Source organism: Pyxicephalus adspersus, chromosome 6 (assembly GCF_032062135.1).
Source record: "Pyxicephalus adspersus chromosome 6, UCB_Pads_2.0, whole genome shotgun sequence".
Taxonomy (NCBI): Eukaryota; Metazoa; Chordata; class Amphibia; order Anura; family Pyxicephalidae; genus Pyxicephalus; species Pyxicephalus adspersus.
Genome location: NC_092863.1, coordinates 17,399,989 through 17,415,034, shown reverse-complemented (window position 1 = coordinate 17,415,034; position 15,046 = coordinate 17,399,989). Strand labels below are relative to the sequence as shown.

The following is a 15,046-nucleotide window of genomic DNA, read 5'->3' as shown; positions in this document are numbered from 1 at the left end:
GGGATAAGCAAATATTGTCTTAGTCATGTGTAGTCTTATTGGAATCTCAGTGTGATTTGTGTATTTTTTATTTATTGTCTGTTTTTTGTTTATTTTGTGCAGTATTTTAGTGTAAAACTTTGCTTCCTTGCAGGAGCTTAATTTAATAATGTTGTGTCATTCCCCTCCTGTAGTTTTCTGCAGGCATCATGTAGTGAGTGGATTTTTTGTTTATCACTACAATATTAGCATTTATACGTTTAGTGCATTTATATAATTTATAACTTTTAATAAATATATTTAGAATAAAGATTTTGTGCCAGGAGTTCAGCTTCAAAACACGACTAATAACTTGCTAATCATAAAGCCAGATGCTTTACAAACAAAATAAACGTGAAGCTCCTGATCTCTTTGATTAAAAGTATTGTGTAATAAATTTACCTTTCCAGAATTAGTCTGAGCCTCAACTGTTCCAAGCACACCCTCAAATATTTCAAATATTGTTGGTTCTGCATGTTTGGTGGCTGGTATAGATCCTGAAGAGAAGGAAAACCTAGAGGTCACATTATAACCACAAACCATAACATAAGCCTCAATTAAAAAATAAAATAAAAGTAGATAAAGTATATCATCCGTCATTTAATAGACAATGCTAGCAATGCTATAGGAAATTGTATATGCATGATGTTTTCTCTATATGCTGAAGTATTTCATTGCCATTGATTGCAATTGGCTTTGTGTCTGTTTGTTTTTTTCTCTATTCTTTATATTTCCCTTTCCTTACTATTTGGTATTTTTTATGTTAAGATAAATAGTAAAAACTTACAAGTCAAAGACTTGTATCACACTCACCACTGTCTCCTCCATTTGTTGGCCTCTGAGTGGTAAAATCTTCATTTTTTACAATTCTATGGAGACCACTTGAAATTGTAGTGGATGATGTGGAAGATGGCAATACAGTAGTAGGTTCCTTTGTTTTAGCCTATTTGTGATAAAGAACAATAACTAGTTTCTGTATGATATATGTACATATAAAGCTATTTGTACAAGGATATCTTCTGTGCCCATGCAGTACATCTCTCCTCTTATTCATTGCTTCTTATATCAGCCAGTCTTGTCCCAACTGTTACATGAACTATGAAGGTAAATGTAAGCAAAGGTAATGACTGTTGCATAGGCTAGAAGGTAAATGCAAGCAAATCTTCATGTGAATGGGTGTGATAGCAATTGTACTGCAAATGTATACAATGCAAATACAAAGAACACTAAATCTGAAAAGTTGAAAAATACGCTAACATTTGATAAATCAGCAGATAAGACAATAATGTATTACTGTTAAATAAAAAACCATCACCAAGTATAGTAGATATAGTGGCTTATTATGTGAGAATGAAACAAATATTCAGGTATGCAACATACTATATATGGATGTCTGACCGATTCCTGAAACTCAACCTGGATAAAACAGAACTCACCTCAACCTCACTATACATCTGAATTTACCCGCAGGGTTACAAATTGTTTTAGTGCTAGTGAGCACTCCATAGAATTGCAAGTTTGGCATTACTGACCTGGATTGTTTAAACTAATGTGCATTAAAAGATGGTGATTTTTTTTATAAGTGAACAGTAATGATCAGAACAGGTAATCAGACCAACATCTGCAGAAAAGCAGTACCTTCTGTTTTTGTGACTGTTTCTACATATCTAAAGTCATATAGAACAAGAAAAAAAGTGAGAAAGTCACTTCTCTGACTTTTTTAGATTTCTGGATAATTTATATATAATTTACCTAATTTATGTGGGGGTTACAGTCATTTTCTGCAAAATATTTACAGGAGAATACCTGTTAATCCTGCATACGTTACAATGCCTGTGCAGTAAACTAAAATGACAAACAATTTTACCAGCAAACATCAGTTCTATAAACTGCAATTAGCAGTTAGAATGTTACTGCAAACCATTTACCCTATAGGGTTTGCTAACATGGTCAGCTTTTATTCATTTAGTTAAAACTTTATCCTAAAAGGAAAAAAACAGTTTCTGTCACTGTCAAAAAAGTATAGTGTTAGGCTTTAATTTTGGATTCCAAATCCACTAGTCCATCTATCACCCCAAGACGGTTACGTTCCTCATTACAGTACAGTGACTGTAGCCACTCTAAAATGAATTAAACAAAGTCTAGAAAACAAATGAAGCCACCACTAACACATCTAAATGTGTTTAAATAGTGTTTTTGTGTATGGACTGATTTAAGCTATACCTGCTAAAAATAATTAATGTGAAATACTTAGATATGCAGATTTAAAGCATAGCTAACATTTGAAATGATGAATTCTTACTTTTTTGGCATCTTTTTAAAAGGTAATGTGGGTTACTTGGTGTGCACCTGTGCCCTAACTATGAGCATTTAACTGTTTGCATATTGTTAACAAAGAGTAAAGAAGCTTAAAAATAAGCAATCACTGATCTTTCTAGATGCCTTTAATATGAAGGTATTCATTCTTACAATCCTCAAAGATCACATCAGGCTTTAAAGTTGGCCTTTAACCAGATGCTTCCAGCTTTGTAAATCCTTTTCCAACATCCTTAAGATAAAGGAACCTGAAATGACTTTCAGTTGTCAAGGAACCCCTGATAAAAATTACCCTTGCTCAAAATTCCGCCCTTACAATTACCTAAAAAATTCTAAGGGGTGGAATTTACTTATAGATCTTTAAACCACTAGCAACTTCTGAAGGAAGCAATGTGTGTGTCAATAAAGAGTTGGTATTGAAATGCTTTACTACTGGGCACAGGGCAATTAAGTTCCACTTTAAAAATGTGTGATCGGACAAGTATTTATTGTAGAAAGGAACAGACGATATCACTTCTGCAATAAGTATTCTTAGCTGCCTGATCACCACCCAAGCATTCACAGCTCAGTGTTTGTTGGCAATCCCGGCTTCCCTTGCGGTTGCTGGGTCTGAATGAGTTATGTCATCCCAGCACAGCCAATCAAGATGTGGAAGAGAAAAAGGCAGCCGATGGCGGTGCCCGTAGTGGAATGGGGACAGGTGAGTATCCCCAGGGTTTAGTTCCACTTTAAGGACATAGTTTGAATATATTTACTTAATGTTACCTCTATTCTGATATGTTCTTTCTCTTGGGATTCAGATGGTAATGCTTGAGTTGTCTCTATATGAGTAGTAGGTTGTGTTGTCTTGATATGAGTAGTAGGTTGTGTTGTCTTGATATGAGTAGTAGGTTGTGTTGTCTTGATATGAGTAGTAGGTTGTGTTGTCTTGATATGAGTAGTAGGTTGTGTTGTCTTGATATGAGTAGTAGGTTGTGTTGTCTTGATATGAGTAGTAGGTTGTGTTGTCTTGATATGAGTAGTAGGTTGAGTGATCTTCTCTGTGATCTCTAGTTCTTGTGCTTTAACTGTAGAAGTGACATGCCACACATTTAGTACATCCTCCTCCTCTTCCTCCTCCTGCTTCTCCTCCAAAAGATCTATCGACTCTGGAAGGTCTACAGGAGCCTTAATACCTTGTGTTGTTTCCCTTTTAGTTGTAGACAGTTCTCTTGGCTGTACATTCCCAAGTGGGCTACTTGTATCTTTAGGATCATTTGGCATTTCTGTAGGATTAGCTGATTCTAGTCCATGAGCAGGTGTTTCATGTTCAAGGTTAATGTCATCCAAGTCTTCTTCTGCAATGTCTTCATCTAGAAGGGTATGGTTTAAGAAGTAAAGTGTACAATGCCAGGCCAGTCTTTATTACAAACTGAATATTTTATATATTATATTTTATATTATATTTTATATAATGAGATTTAATACTAATTAATAATAAATGTCAGTGAACAGCCTATAAATAATAATATTAACTATTCACTTATTCACACTATTCAATCTGCAATTTTTCTTATTAAGGATTTAATTGGGATTGTTCTTAAATGCTAACATACCCTCTATATGTTTTTTTTTTTTTGTAAATGGGCTTAGCCAAAGCTGCACAGCCTGCACAGTACATGTAAAGTACCTTAATTTTTAACTAGATATTTTTGTAGTGGTCTAGTACACTGCAGGCTCTTGTCTATAATGTGTAATTTAAACTTCTGTTTGTGATGTTGGAAAACTATTTCTTAACTCTCCCACTGCAGGCTGAATAAAGTATACCTGAATTCAGAATTTTCACTTTACATAAAAGGGTAGAGAATCCCCTTATGTAAAGTAAAAACTCTGTTTGTTTGTTTTTTTTATTTGCAACACCCTTTTTATTTGCAATGCCCTTTAAAAAAAAAAAAAGTGTGCAGCACCAACCCCTAATTATCGGTCTTCAATGAATGGGAACGCAAAGCCTCCTGACATTTGCTGATCTCACGCATGTGCAGTGAGATCCGCAAATTTTTTTTTTCATCCTACATCACCCGATCTCGTGCCTGGGTCGTGTGATGTAGGATGAAGAACAGGAAAAAGAAGAGAAGATGTTGGCGCCCAGAGCGCAGGCTCCGGGACGAATGCCGGGATGACGCCGGACCCAATGCAGGACACCCCCGTGGGATTGGACTGCCCTGCAGGATTGAATGAAAAATGTTTTGCTGTTTTGAGTTTAGTTCTTCTCAAACTGAATGCCAAAAGTGCTAAATATAGGACAGTGTCTATAATGCCAGTCTGTCTTAGCTTTTCTCCTTCATCCTCTTCCCCCTGGTGGCATTTTTACCTAACAGCATACAGAGGGCTATATAAGCCCCACTTCAGTTCCATGCAGTGAACTACTATGTCGGGACAGGAATGGAAATAGGCAGCATCTACCGTTTTGCAGTACTTTTAAAAGTTTTTGATGAATTCCATTTCCATTCCATTTAAACTTTAAGGAATTTTAGCATTTATATCATGCCGCCCAAAAGCTAAGAACATTGGACCTTGACACAAATGAACATGCTGCAGAAACTCTCACTTTCCTTGCTGCATTTTCAATAAATAATGTGTAAAGCATATAAAAAAAATCCCACCATGAGTCCCTTAGTTTTAGGCATTGGGGCTAGGCGGAGTGAGGAGTACTTCAGACTACCAGAATCTTTTCAAAATAAATATCAAATACTAAAGAGAGGCCCTATTTAATACAATTACTGAACAACAGTTAATATATCTCTAATTGAACTATTAAAATTTGCTTTCATAGCTTAGATTATGTAGACCATAGAAAATGATGTTTATCTTCTTTTAATAGTTTACTGCACACCTCAATATTTGCACAATAGGGAAAACTCCATTGTTGACAATTTCAGGCAATGCTGAAAAATTCAATCATTACTAATTTTTAAATGTCCTTGTCATTACCTGTATCTTCAGCAGCTTCAGCAGGTTCAACTGTGTCAGTTTCCTTCCCTCTGTTTCCACCAAATATCAACCACTGTGCTTGCCCAGGTGGCATAACACCTTCCATTATAAAAAAAGTTAAGAGTAAGATCCTACAGCCTAGTCCTGCCATTGCAGGTTAGGTTTGTAGGAGTCTCAACAGATATACACAGTTCTATCTTATATCAAGTAAAAGACTTCTTCCCCGACTGTATGCGGTACAATATGACTCCATCGGTGACCTTTGGTACCTGGGCTCTTATCTTTCAGATTTCTAGTACACGCCTCAGGCTTACCTTCCATCAGCCAGTGGTGGAGTTAAAGCCTTTCCTTGAAGTAGTTTATACTGTATACATTTCTATATATAAACTATAGGCTGGAAGTTTCCTAGAAGATGGAAATATAACCGGGTGTATCCTAGGGGTAACTTGAATTTTAAACAAAAAAAATCAGTAAATCGATAAAAATATCATAAATTGTGCAGTCACCAAGTCTTTTATCATTAGTACTGTACATCAGTGGCCGGTGTGCATGTGACTCCTTATATTGGACAATTGAAACTTGTACCCTTGTGTTGGTGGTTAGTGTAGGTGTGGGAATCAGTTCTTTACTGCTAATTGCTTAAAAAACCCTAGCACACCTAAGGAAAAACCTTGATTGAGAGGTATTTTTACAGTATAAGTATTGTGAATAGCACCCAGGGGAGTTCAAACGTATGTTCACCTCAAAAATTGCTGGTTATCATATATAGGTAAAACTGAAGCAAACCCTTTCCTAATAAAATAAAAATGACTATGCAGTTTGCCCATTTAATAAAATTGGTCTTGCGGCGAATTGGGCTGTTCTTGCTTACCAAACATGTAGGTGAGAATGGCCTTTGTAAATTTTTGATAGAGTTTCTATATCCAAGAGTCCTGTGTTCCTGGATAGAGAAACTCTATCAAGGAACACATAATACAGAGTGGAAACAGCAATCAGGGGAGCGATTGCTGTTGGAGCCCTGTAGTATGTGTTCTTTGATAGAGTTTCTCTATCCAGGAACACAGTGTGAATCTTGCTGGCTGCTCATGAATGAATCCAGTGTGGGAAAAATCCTCTGATTTTTCCCACAGCCGCGTTTATTTATAAACGCAAGCCATGTGACTCACTCTGAGAGGAGGAGTTCCGCGGCTGAATTTTATAAATGGAGCCGTGAGAATCCTCCCCTCAGCTAGAGATCCCCTGGCACTGCAGGTCAGAACGAGGGCTTGCCCCCATTCTGACCTGTAGTGCCTGGGGATCGCTCACTGACAGAAGGATTCCCACGGCTGTATTTATGAATGCAGCCACGGTAATCCTCTAGTATAATCCTATAGTAATTTCCTGGATTTCCGATGGTTTCGCAAAATTTTGCCAAGATTTTGCAGACCCATCAGAACTTCGAGGAAACTTTCCTGAGAATGCCTGAGGCATTCTCGCTCATCCCTAACAGTGATATGTTTTCTTGAAAGCTCTCCCAACACAATCTCATTGTTTCGTTTGCTGTGCCCCCTCACTACTCTATTAATCTTTCAATAAAAGGAGTCTGTACCTTTGCCTGAATAGTGATTTCGATTAAAAAGCTATTTATTTAACAGTTAATAAACCAGTGACTTCTAATTCTACAAGACTGCACAGTGCAATGATTATGTGCAGTCTCATATTCCATAGCAACTGAACAGATTTCAGTTTATAATAATTATGGTTTGTCTTCCTGCTGATAAGGGTTACTACACCCTGCACTTTGCACTGCCCTAGAGAATAATTGCAAACATCTTTCTAAGGACACTTATAATACTGAAACTCATGTCATTTGTGTTGAGGTAATAAACATGGGATGTGTTTGTCCAAGCCAGTTAGTGATTTCAAGCATTAGTGATTTTTAGAATCTAAACTCAGAAAACAAAAAGTCACCAGGAGGAAGTACTAACTGAAAAAAAAGACATGCAATGTTTCTTTAGTCAAAAAAGAAAAATCTCTGGCTCCTGGTGTCTTTTTTAGTTTAGGCTTTATGCTGTACAGTGCATGTACCATGTAGTGTAAAGCTTGGCTCATTGTGTGGTGGTGCCACACAGTGCCAGCAACTGGAGATAATCTAACTCTGATGCAGCCATTTAATGGCTGAAGAGGATCACCATTGGAAGTCTGCGGTGAAACTGGTGGTGAAGATGATGATTTCAGAGGATGCTCTGGGCTTGTCATCGCTGCAGGTTATTAAGTATTAATAAATCATTAAACCAGCACTTGCCCACTGTATGTTACATTCAAGTAATGTCTCACTTGACACCTGTTATAGATACCAGTGTGTTCCAAAAAATTCAAGCCCTGGTGACTGATATTATAGCTAGTGTTGTCTGCAGGGCCATGACAACTACACAGTTAAACAGAGACTAAAAGTAGCCATATACTAAAAGGATAAAAGTTTAGTTATGATAAAAAGTGTATTTTTTTTTTGTTTAGATTGAGATAGGTTAAAACACAGATTTGTATTATTATTCAACCAAGTTACTTGATGAAGTCTGTTGTCCTAAGATGCAACAGCAGAAAGGCTCTACAAAGTGTACAAAATATTCATGCAGAGTTCCCCCAGATCAAGTGTTCTCATTGGAGGATAGCAGAAAATCATCCAGGTCTATGCGTTTCAATGGTGGTAGTTTCTTCCTAATCAGGAAATATCTCAGTAAATGTCAGATTCACGGCTTTAATAATGTTAGGTTTTTAACATTGTTGTCAGTGGTCAATTGGACAAAAAAGATTGAATTTCCCCAGAAGCAAAATAAACTTCCCTACTTTACCTCCCCCTTTACAAACTTGTTAAACTAGCCAATCTGATTCTGGTATAATCTGATCTACATTTACCAAAATCTATGTAGTTTAACAATTTCTTGCCATAATGTACAAATTAAGTATCTTTTTTCTGATATATCTCTTTTGCTACACAGTTTTTGGCTGATCTAAAAGTGGCAGTATAGGTTTTAAAGCATTAGATTGAAATTTGCTTGGCCACTTTTGCTTTTCTATTGTTAAGTGTTATTATAGGGTATTAGGAGAGAATTCCAGACTGCTATTCTGTTAGGCACTTGACATAAGAGATATATTTACACAAGAGACCAATATAGATATATATACACACACACACACACACACACACACACACATATATATATAAATATATATGATATAAATATATATACACACATGCACATATATATATATATATATATATATATATATATATATATAATGTAATAACTAAAATAATATAACAAAAATTTACACAAAAAAATCTTTTTTAATTAAAACATACTTTTTGAAACATAAATAAAACATGTTAAACAATCAACATTGTATGTGTAGGAAGAGAATAAATCATTTTCCACTTTCTTGACAGACCATTTCTTGTAAAATCGGAAATATAAAAAATGTTAAACTACAATTTCTTAAACCTTTGCAGCCAGTCCTTTAAACAATTCTCTACTTGATATCTTCAGTGGAGTTATAAAACCTTTCTCTTGATATTCTTACATTGGGAGTACGATGACTGCTGACTTGCACAGTTCCTCCTCTCCTTGGGTGGTGATGAACAAGCTCATAGCAGAGTGTTTCTGCTGAGTACTGTTCCAGCATCTTTATATAAGATTATAAGAATAAACATGAATTTAGATCTCTCAGATTGTCTTGTTCTTCTGGAACTGCTTTACGAGGTTGGTGAGGACCTCCAGCCCCTCCACCATTCCTTCTCCATTGGCAGCACAGCACCCATGGATGTGCCATGGATGACCTTTTATCGTTGTCAGTGCCAACTCTTCTGCCAGCTCCATGGGTTTCCTGGCACCTGGGAGATCTTGTTTGTTGGCCATCACCAGGAATGGCACACCTCTCATTTCATCATTCTCCAGAATGGCATTTAGTTCTGTCCTGGCTTCTAGAAACCTTTCTGGGTCAGCACTGTCCACCACGAAAACCAGCCCATCGGTATTGCCATAGTAGTGTTTCCAAAGGGCGCGAATTTTGTCCTGACCTCCCACATCCCAGACGGTAAATGTCACATTACGGATGGGCTCCAGGGTCTCAACGTTGAATCCTACGGTAGGGATTGTACAGACGGTCTCATTCAGTTTCAGCTTGTATAGGACGGTGGTCTTTCCAGCAGCATCCAGACCCAGCATTAGGATCCGAGCCTTGGTGCCGGACAGGTTGATAAAAGTCTGGTAAAGGCTGCTGAGGAAGGAACCCATATCTGTAGATGTAGAATCTAATGTTCTGCACAGGAATGTGTTTTCTCTTATGTCTGTGGTATTGCATACTGCTAGTAAGCTCCATTGCTGTATATATACTCACCTTTCCTTCACCGGCCAATCTCAGATTGCCTAGCAACCAGAGACGTACAAAGGAATTTCCTGCTCGCTGTGCAGTTCTGCTCTGTGTTGGAAGATTCCTCGTTAACCTAATGTGACAATAAGGAAGCTGACAGCAGCACAGGAAGTGACCTCATCACTACAACATTCACAACACAACAAAACTTTATTGCAAAGTAACACTTCAATAAATCAGACACACACCATTAGAAAGGCACAAAGACATAAAACAACATTGTAATGTGATAGTTCTTTACACAGACCAATGTACTGGCAGTACAAAGAGAATACACACTGTTAGGTAAACAGATTTTACCAATATGAATAAATATAATTTCAGAAACTGAAGTGTAACCCCAGCTAAAACATATGCTATTGTTGAGTTAGTAAGGGGTTAAAATCTGTGTCATATTTTTTCTGCTCCCTGATGCCTTATTTAAAGCAGAAATAAACCAAAAACCAAAAAATGACACCTTTTATCTGGCAGATCAAAGGCACTGGTTGTTCTTGTGATCCAGTCCCATGTGGTCATAGGATTCCTCTTCCTCGGAGTAAGCACATCTGCATTGTTGCATTAGGGAACCATTGCATCCTGAAATGGTCCTGCCAGGGAACCTAGACTGAAGAATTGGTTGTATACGTCTTGGATCAGTGGTCGCTAAACTTTTTCAAACTCTGGACCAGTAAATGCACAGAATCCGGACCACGCATGCGCGGGAAGCCATGTGTCACACAACAGGGAAGAAACTTCTGCCAGAGTGACGTCATGATGCCAGAACCTGCTCATTCTCCCATCACAGGTCTGAGCCTGCTATGGGAGACTAGGCGGGTTGTGTCCATACAGGAAACCAATGGTCCGCGGCTCTGGCCGGTGCACCCCAAGTGGTGTCCTTCTCCTGACCCTGCTGGAGGGCGCAGTGGCGAGAGCCGCTGACCACTGGTTGGTGACTGCTGTCTTGGATGACGTAGACACATTCTGTTGGCTGTCTAGTGGTGGGGTCTTACCAGGATCCAGAAGAGACCCAGTGTGAGGCATGAGAGCACGTCTGCATCTGGTGTGGGTGCATCTGCACCCCTGGACTAGGGACCCCCCCCCACATCTGAAAAGTGTCAAGCGACCTGTACTGCAGATTTAGGTGAGTGAACCTTGCTTGAGTTACCAATTGGACAAAGATGGGCTTTAAATGTAAAATGCATTTAGCCGCTGCTTTGATATAGCAGTCTAACCCACTTATTTCAGCCAGCAATTTTATGATTTGCAACCCCCCTTTGCCTATTTATGATGTAGGAAATATGTATAAAGGATGAGGGATATCACCTGGTACAAGGGATACAGCCAATTAACATGATGATCATAATAGAAACTATTTCAAAGATTGGCAACAGCTGTAGAGATACCGTGGACCAAAGCTGCCAGAATTGAGGAAACTTAATGAAAATTTGACTTTTTCCTGACCCTAATTTTGTAAACCATATATTTAAATCTTTTCATATCTACAGCTTTCATTAAATAAAACCTTGCATTTTTTCCCCCGAAGGTCCTTGTTAAGATGCTTTCTGTTGTATGTGAAAATGTTCTGTCCCTGTGTGCTTGTAAAGGAGAATACAAATCAGCAAGAAGAGACTACAAAAAGGTTGCAGGAGATGCCCTAATATATCAGTGTTTTAGCAAAATAAATGTAATTCAGTTACAGTTACATCTACTTTTAATAAGAAATGTCATTTATGTCCAGTAACCTGATACAAGAACCTCCTATCTGTGCTGCCTGTACTGGAAGATTTCTTGGTGACCTGTGTGACAATGGCAATAATGACAGAAGCACAGGAAGTGATCTTATAAAAGAGAAAATAACTTCAGGGTCAGACATAAAAAAGTTTGCTGGAGGAACATGTTTACTAGAAAACTTCCAACACAGCTCAGTGACAGGGAAATACCTTTCTTTTGTTCAAGATTGACATCACACATAAAAGAATATTATTGCAAAGGATTTTCTCTAGCTGACAACTACAACACCAGTTTTACAAAATTCATGACGTGTTAAAAACAGAATAATAATAATTAAATTAAAATAATACAAAAAAAATTATAAATGCAAATTAATGAAGACAAGCTATTGCAGTCTAAAGCTATGTGCACACTTCCAATAATCATTGTTTAGAAACGAACGATCAACGATCATGTAAATATCTTTGAACGATCGTATAGTGCCGATTCTGTACATGCAGATAACGATACGATCGTTCAAAGATATTGTACACATGGTAGATGCAATCGTATGAACGATACAGGAAGTGACGTGCACCAGGGGAAGTGATATACCTAGATGCAAATAGTGTACCAATGATCGGTGTATACGAAATATATACACACTAAAATAAATATGTGTATATATGTCATTCATGAGCAGCCAGCCGTAAGACTCACACTGGAACTATACAGGAACACATAATACAGGGCCGCTCTGTACTATTAGTATGTATTCTTAGATAGAGTTTCTTTATCTATTATTATTTTTAATAATAATATTTATATTATTAAATATTATTATATTATCAATATTAATAATATAATATTATTAAAAAATAATAATTATTATTTTTAATATACTCTAATAATAAAACCCAAGCCCAACTAAACCCAAGAATGAAAATGATAATATACTGAAGCTTACTGGTCCTTAGATGTGGTGGCTGCATTAGTTTTCTTTTTTTTTTCATCTTTTGCTCTGTTATCATCTTCCTCTAGCCATTCTGGAAATAACACACCTTCCTAAGGGTGACAACCCTCGCTAACTTTTCTGTATACATGAGCACTGTCGCGCTAGGACAGGAAGTGTTTTAGAACTTTAATCCCCAAAATACTGATTACTTACCAAGAAGGTTTGTAACCAAAGCCTCCCATAACAGCTTCCGGTAGTTGTCTCTCGCTAATCATTCTGGATTCTGATGTTTACAGAATAACGCCAATCTGGCTGGGCCATTGCTTTCCCATACATGACCAGGGTATCTCAGACCTTGCCCCTTCCCCCCTAATCAGTCACCCTCTGCTTGCTAGGGCGGGTGGGAAACGTTTTCTTCCCCAAAACTGTCCCCGCTAAACCCTGTCCTTCCTACACTAGCCCTTTAATTTCTGACCAATCCCCTTCATGACCCCTCCTTAAGCCTTCCTTCTCTCCTTAACCCTTTCCCCTCTAAGCTAACCAACCACCCTGTTTGCTGACCTCAATCAGTTTGCTTCCACAGCTTCCACAGCTTCTACTGAGACCCCAGCCTTCCTTTTACCCATTATCCAGCTACCCCCACATCAAAAAGTCCGATTCCACTGGAGTCTGAAGGCTGCGACCCGGTGAAATCCCTGCAGCAAAGTAGTCCGGTGGCCACTAGGGTTACCGACTCATTACTTCTTGCAAGGGTTTTTAGTGAAGACCAGGAGTCACTTAAATACCACATCCCAGGGATTTCTGTGTCACCTGCTAGGTTGAAAAGCTTCCAAGGTTTTGATCACCACGGAAAGTAAAAGGCAAAGACGTTTTCTACCCACTGCCAAAATTATAAAATGAGAAGATGAGTTTCTCTATAATGCCTATTGCTACAATGGTGAATGAAGGTTGTTTTAAAGCACATTTGCTACTTGTTATGAAAGTATAAATTTACTTTAGTAGTATGAACACAGGTTTACTTTATGTAACAAGGGTTTTCTGTTTTATAACTTAAATCTCCAAATGATTGGTTTTTTTAAGAAGAAGAAAAAGTAGAAGTAAAAAAACAATAAGCATGATTGTGTAAATAACTTTAAGAATACATTGCAACAAAGTTTTTGTTCTAATCCTGAGGTCACTTCCTGTGCTGCTCTCATTCCGGCATTGTCAGAACAGACTGTACAAGAATCTTCCAACACAACACTGTGTGACAGTGCAACCAGGAAATTGTTTTCTGGTTCCTGGGCTACAGGAGGTTTGGCATATGATAGCACTGTGAATATAAAGCAGTCTAGTTAGCATGAAGCATGCACAGCTACAGGGATAACAGAAAGCAAATCATATTTGACTGCATCTGCATCAATGGGTATCCTCCTAAGCCGTCTTCACCAAGCAGTGATGAGTTTCTCTGGCACTAACGCTCGGATCATAATGCTGGGTCTGGATGCTGCTGGAAAGACCACCTTCCTATACAAGCTAAAACTGAATGAGGCAGTCTGCACAATTCCTACTATTGGGTTCAATGTTGAGACTGTTGAACCCATCCGTAATGTGACTTTTACTGTATGGGATGTGGGAGGTCAGGACAAGATCCGTGTCCTTTGGAAGCATTATTTTCAAAACACTGATGGCCTTATTTTTGTGGTGGATAGCGCTGACCCTGAGCGATTCAAAGAGGCTCAGTCAGAACTAGAATCCATCCTGGAAGCTGATGAGATGAAAGGAGTACCGTTTTTAGTACTGGCAAATAAGCAGGATGTTTTTGGTGCCAGAAGACCAGGTGAACTAGTGGAGGAGTTGGGCTTGAGGTGTCTAAGTGGACATCAGTGGCATGTGCAGGGATGTTGTGCCACCAGTGGTGATGGACTGGTGGAGGGCCTGGAGATCCTCACCAACTTTGTAAAGGAGTGCAAAAAAAGAAAGCTGTACTAGCCAGAAAAATATATCTTCAATCAAGCGCAAATATATCTTCAATCGTGTGCTCCGGGCACTTGTCCACCAGTTCTGCAGTTATGAATTTGTATCACCTGTTGGTGACCCCGGGCATTTTCAGTCACTGATTTGATAATTCAAGACGTTTGAATTGATTCAATCCCAGTTAATAATGGGACAAATATTACTTTTATTAGTGCTAATTACAGCCATTAAGGATAATGGAATACATTCGGACCATAGGTGGTGCTTCCTCTTCAATCCTGATGACACCCGTTTAAGTATAACATAACTTGCTAGAGTTACCCCTTTTAATGCAAACTTCAAAACTAACATCCTTAAATAAATTATAAAGACATATTGACATGAAGGATAACAACTATTTTTTGCATCTGCTTTATGTTAAAACCAGTCCCAGGCACTTTTGAGACAGCCGACAGCCCCTCCAGTGATTTTGGGGCTAAGTTTGAAACTGTGACATAAAGCATTTTAATGGACTAAAACTCACCTTTTCATAACAATTTACATTCTAAAATTATCTTTAAATTTAGGAATGTTATTGTGATATTGATACTTGATATTCTATACTTAATCATATTTACATTATGTAACTTTTCATTAAAGAAATGAAAGCAATTCATATTCCGCTGCATTAATAAAATATACTGATTATTTTTTTGTGTTGTATTTTTCCCAGTAGTATTGTAATTGAATGTT

General features: G+C 37.9%; 3 protein-coding genes across 3 annotated transcripts in view; 1 reads left to right on the top strand and 2 right to left on the bottom strand.

Moving 5' to 3' along the window:
• Positions 1-5,535, bottom strand: part of LOC140332422 (uncharacterized) — a 21,401-nt gene extending 15,866 nt beyond the window's left edge. Inside the window, exons 1-4 of the mRNA XM_072413690.1 lie at positions 5,305-5,535; positions 3,100-3,686; positions 832-961; positions 421-515 (exon numbers count right to left, since the gene is read on the bottom strand). Coding sequence (XP_072269791.1) covers positions 421-515; positions 832-961; positions 3,100-3,686; positions 5,305-5,455 — 963 coding nt within the window. The 5' untranslated portion in view covers positions 5,456-5,535. The remainder of the gene's footprint in view (positions 1-420; positions 516-831; positions 962-3,099; positions 3,687-5,304) is intronic.
• A 3,077-nt stretch (positions 5,536-8,612) lies between these two features.
• LOC140332485 (uncharacterized) lies at positions 8,613-9,822 on the bottom strand. Its single transcript, XM_072413731.1, has one exon. The coding sequence runs from the start codon at positions 9,576-9,578 to the stop codon at positions 9,009-9,011; it is 570 nt and encodes a 189-aa protein (XP_072269832.1). The 5' UTR covers positions 9,579-9,822; the 3' UTR covers positions 8,613-9,008.
• Positions 9,823-13,571: 3,749 nt separating this feature from the next.
• Positions 13,572-15,003, top strand: LOC140333258 (uncharacterized). Its single transcript, XM_072414808.1, has one exon. It carries the CDS (start codon positions 13,760-13,762, stop codon positions 14,327-14,329), a length of 570 nt encoding a protein of 189 aa, XP_072270909.1. The 5' UTR covers positions 13,572-13,759; the 3' UTR covers positions 14,330-15,003.
• Positions 15,004-15,046: the final 43 nt, after the last annotated feature.

What these genes read in the sequence shown, in the direction of transcription:
- LOC140332485 (XM_072413731.1), bottom strand. Translation starts at nt 9,578, where the DNA reads ATGGGTTCCTTCCTCAGCAGCCTTTACCAGACTTTTATCAACCTGTCC.
- LOC140333258 (XM_072414808.1), top strand. Translation starts at nt 13,760, where the DNA reads ATGGGTATCCTCCTAAGCCGTCTTCACCAAGCAGTGATGAGTTTCTCT.